Source organism: Echinops telfairi, unplaced genomic scaffold, assembly GCF_000313985.2.
Source record: "Echinops telfairi isolate 266 unplaced genomic scaffold, ASM31398v2 ScPeMD7_18;HRSCAF=68, whole genome shotgun sequence".
Lineage (NCBI taxonomy): Eukaryota > Metazoa > Chordata > Mammalia > Afrosoricida > Tenrecidae > Echinops > Echinops telfairi.
In genome coordinates, this window is record NW_022103915.1 from 56584565 (window position 1) to 56589141 (window position 4577).

At 43.4% G+C, this 4577-nt stretch overlaps 1 protein-coding gene across 1 annotated transcript in view; it reads left to right on the forward strand.

The window, feature by feature from the left end:
* Positions 1-4577, forward strand: part of L2HGDH (L-2-hydroxyglutarate dehydrogenase) — a 70614-nt gene that overhangs the window by 37237 nt on the left and 28800 nt on the right. Inside the window, exons 5-6 of the mRNA XM_045287881.1 lie at positions 315-482; positions 1430-1587. Of these exons, the coding sequence (XP_045143816.1) occupies positions 315-482; positions 1430-1587 (326 nt within the window). The remainder of the gene's footprint in view (positions 1-314; positions 483-1429; positions 1588-4577) is intronic.

A 4577-nucleotide genomic window follows, 5' to 3' on the forward strand; every position in this document is an offset into this window, starting at 1 on the left:
TGTCTGTGTGTCTGTGTAACTGTAACTGGTTGAGTATCTATGTTAGGTCTAGGGTATATCTGCAATTCCATTATATCCAATTCTGTGTAAAGTACAAGTTTTAAGATAAAATCCTCTTGCATGCCACTACTCTACATTTCTAGCTGCTACTTAAATTCTAAAGAAATCACTTTGCTGATGCTTGTATTTAATTTTACCTTTTAAAAAAGAAAACAAATATTGTCTTCTCTCTCACACCTGTTATTTTTTTTCTCCTTGACCTATTTTACACCTTTCCACTCTGCACAAATCACAGCTCTTTTGTTTTGCACCAGGGAGAGGAGGTTCGGTGTCAGAATGTTGTTACATGTGCAGGACTTTACTCCGACCGTATTTCAGAGATGAGTGGCTGCAATCCTGATCCTCGAATTGTACCCTTCCGAGGTGATTATCTGCTGCTGAAGCCAGAAAAATGCTATCTTGTGAAAGGAAATATTTATCCGGTAGGTAATGACAGGCCTGCCTTCTCACTCTTCTGACGATGGCTGTGGGCGGGAGGAAGGGAGGAGGACATGTTAACCAAGTCAGAAATAACAGCTATTTGCACTGTGTGTGCACACATTTCTTTTTTCCCTCTCTCTCGCGGTTAGATGCCTACTGATTCTGCGGTCTTGCAGTTGTAATCAGTTGCCCACACTGCATGTCTTCAGAAAGCATCAGAGCCCATGGCAGGTGCTATCAAGAAGGGGCCGGATTCTTCCACCTCTCTGGTGGAGGGAGTACTCACAGGAGAGCTTTCTCTGATGGCACTTCCAGATGCCCAGCCCTCTTTCTCAGTGCACCTTCTGCAGAGTAGAAGAGTAGACCACCCTGTAGTTTTAAGAGGTAGAGCACTGAGCTGTTCAAATGGGAAGTTCATTTCCACTGTCTGAAGTACCTGGAATTGAATCCCCTAAAATATATTACGTTGACCCAAATGAAATTGCCCATAATCAGTTGTTTGGTATTTTTGACTTCGCCACAACATCAAATTCAACCCGGTACACTCCCATCTTGCATACACCTGTGCTGTGAATATGGTGCCGGTTCTTCTGTTTTCCTGGCAGCTCTGATTTTCATTTCCAGCCATCTACATCCCTGGTTGTGGGACAGAGAACCTGAAGTAGGACAAGCAGGACGGTTCATCTTTTGTTTCCTTCTTCCTTTTACCCAAATACATGAGAACCCAGGATAGTGTGCGTTTGGGCCAATACCATCAGTGTTTCCTGTGTGTTGTTTCTAAACAGAAACCCGTTAATAGAAAAGAATATCTGAGTACAGGCCATAAATAATGTAGATTAAATGTATGGGAAGGGAGTGTTTTGTTTTACTGATTGAATGTTTGCGTCTATACTTATAAAAACGCACTATGAAATGGGACTCACCCTTCCTTGCCGTGTTGAACCCTCAGGTCCCAGACAGCCGGTTTCCCTTCCTAGGAGTTCACTTCACACCGAGGATGGACGGCAGTGTTTGGCTAGGGCCTAATGCAGTTCTTGCCTTTAAACGTGAGGGTTACAAACCCTTTGACTTCAGTGCCAGAGATGCTATGGATACAATTATCAACAGGTAACAACACTATTTACAAAAGTGATCTTACCTGCTTACGTTTTCAATGTGGGAATTTTGTTTTTCTTAACAGTACACTTATTGGATAAAGTTTACATTTGTGATTAACAGATGACTTTTTAATTAATAGAAATCAAGAGCTTTGCAAAGTAAGTGCAATGCTGGAACTACTTCAAGAAAACCCCAATGAGCTAGTTAAAGAGAGTAAAACCAAGAACATGTCACTCCACTGACAATTCAAATATTGTATTGCTAACCTTCCAGTTTGGGTTTTTTTTAATTAGGTAGTTTCGTTTGATAGCATCAGTTCAGGTCAGTCACCATCATTTTCTTAACCACTGGGTACATTGGTGATAACCAAAGTTCTTCTCTTTTGTGGAAGATGCGCAATGCTTTTGTGTTGACGCGAGTCAGCAGCCATCCCTGTTACAGCGTACTGATGCTCTGGTTGGGTCATCCTGTCAGTGCTTCTCTCTCCTGGGGGCTTCACCCAAAAGGCACTGGACAGCATTCTACGATAGTCTTGGTTTTCACCCTCCAGAGAGTCCGACAGGTCACCGAGGGAAGACCTTCCAGCATGTGTGCTTGCAAAACTGCATGCATTCATGCACAGCATTGCTGCGGGGCTCCAGTTCATCCATGTACAGTGTATGCAAAGTTCATTGAAACATGTCTCTACAAGCAGTGGACAGATGACAAGGTCTCTCTGTCTGAGGCTCAGAGGTTGCTGTCAAAAAAAAAAAATGTCTAGTTAAATAGTGGCTTCTCATGATAGTGGGACAGGAGGAAGGTGAAAGGAAATAGAGGAAAGAACTAGGAAGTAAAAGCTATTTATAGAGGTATAGCTATAGGCATGTATATATGAATATATTAATTTATAATGTTGGAGAGAGAGGTCAATGTATTATATTTATATGTTAAGTATTATGATAGCAGAGGGACTTTGGGCCTCTACTCAAGGCCTCCCTAAACACAAGAACACTTTGGCCTAATAACCTGGCACTCTTTAATACTCACCTTCCCAACACAATTGCTGAAGACAAAATGGGTGCATAAGCAAATGTGGGAAAGAAAGCAGATGGTACCCGGTTATCAAAAGATAATAGTGTCTGAGGTCTTAAAGGCTTGAAGTTAAATAAGCGGCCATCTATCAGGGAAGCAAATAAACCTACATGGGAGAAGCACACCAGCCTGTGTGATCATGAGGTCTTGATGGGATCAGGTATCCGGTATCAAAAGATCCAAAACAAACAATTATATCGATGTGAAAGTTGGGGGCTGGAGTGGAGACATTTGGACATCCCCACACAGAAGGGTTATAAGGAAGGGACAATTTAACCAGGTTGCAGTATAGCACCGACAAAACACATATCATTTCTCTAGTTCCTGAATGTCCCCCCCCTCCCCTACCCCCCAACCCCCACCACTACCATGACCTATTTCTACCTTACAAATCTGGCTAGACCGGAGAACACACATTGATACAGATAAGAGCCCTCAACACATGGAATTCAGGACTAATAAAACCCACAGGAACAGTAGTGGGAGTAACAATATCATGTGGGGGAGAAGGGAAACACATCACAAGGTTGAATATATAGTCACCACCACCACCTCCTCCACCCCCTGAGGGGGACAAATAACAGATATGTGGGCGAAGGGAGACAATGGACAGTGTAAGACATGAAACAACAATAATACATAACTGATCGAGGATCCACAAAGGTGGTGGGGGGGTGGGGAAAAAAGGAACTGATACCAAGGGCTCAAGTAGAAAGAAAATGTTTTGGAAATGTTGATGGCAACATAGGGACAAGTGTGCTTGATACAATTGAATGATGGATTGTTATAAGATTTATAAGAGCCCCCCCACCCCAATAAAATGATTAATTAAAACGAAAACCCAAGAGAAAGAAAGAAAAAAGTGGCTTCTGAGGAGATCAGCTGGGCCAGTTAAATTCTAGGCAGAGGGGTCAGCTCCGAAGGTGATGGTGCCTTTTGGGGGGTATCAGACAGTTGCCTTGTAGGTTTGTCTGTTTTTTAATCATGGGGTTGATCAGGAAGACGTTTTAAGAAAATGGAAACTGTGGTTAAGAAAAGGCCAAGAAAATGGCATAGAGTAACCTTTTACATTATGACAATGCACCTGCTCATTCTGCCAGGGTAGCAGGAGCTGTCCGAGAAGAACTTGGTCAGGCAACCTTCCCAATCCTCCCTACAGCCCTGACACTGCCCCACTCAGACTTCTCTCTATTCCCCAAATGCAGGGCATTTCAGAGGAACACAAGGTGGGTCCCTAATGAACGCCAGGCTTGTTTTGGCATGGTGCACAGTAAACACCACAGAGTTCCCTGGAGAAGAGCTGAACCCCACTGCTCTCAGGTCCGTTTTGACTCTTCGCCACCCTGCGTGGGGTTTCTGAGGCTATAAATCTTTACAGGGGCAGATAGCCTTGTCTTTCTCCAGAAAAATGACTGGTGGTTTTGAACCACCAACCTTGTGGGTTAGCAGCCTACAAGGGATGCTGGGGAAGTGTTCAATGAAAACAGCACCTTCAAAAATGTACTTTTCTAGATAGAGGAGCAAGTCAAAAAACAATTGGTTCACATTTTGATATTTCTGTTTAATAAAGGTTTCTATGATTTTGTAATAATACTTTATTATTTCCTCTCATACATACTAGTTGCCATGGAGTTAATGCTCACTCAAGAGTGACCCCACGTACGGGTCAGAGTAGAACTGTTCTTTGTAGCCTTTTAAGTGACTGGTGTTTCAGAAGTAGATCACCTGGACTTTCTTTTGGTGTCCCTCTGGATGGACTGACCTTCTCACCACGTAGCACACTCAAGTGTCCCACCCAGGGACTCCATAGACATCCTTCAACGTAGACATCCAACTGACTGCCATCGAGCCAGTACTGACTCATAGCGACCATAGAGCGCAGGGCAGCGCTGCTCCTGTGGGCTTAAGAGACTGGAATTCTTTTCTTA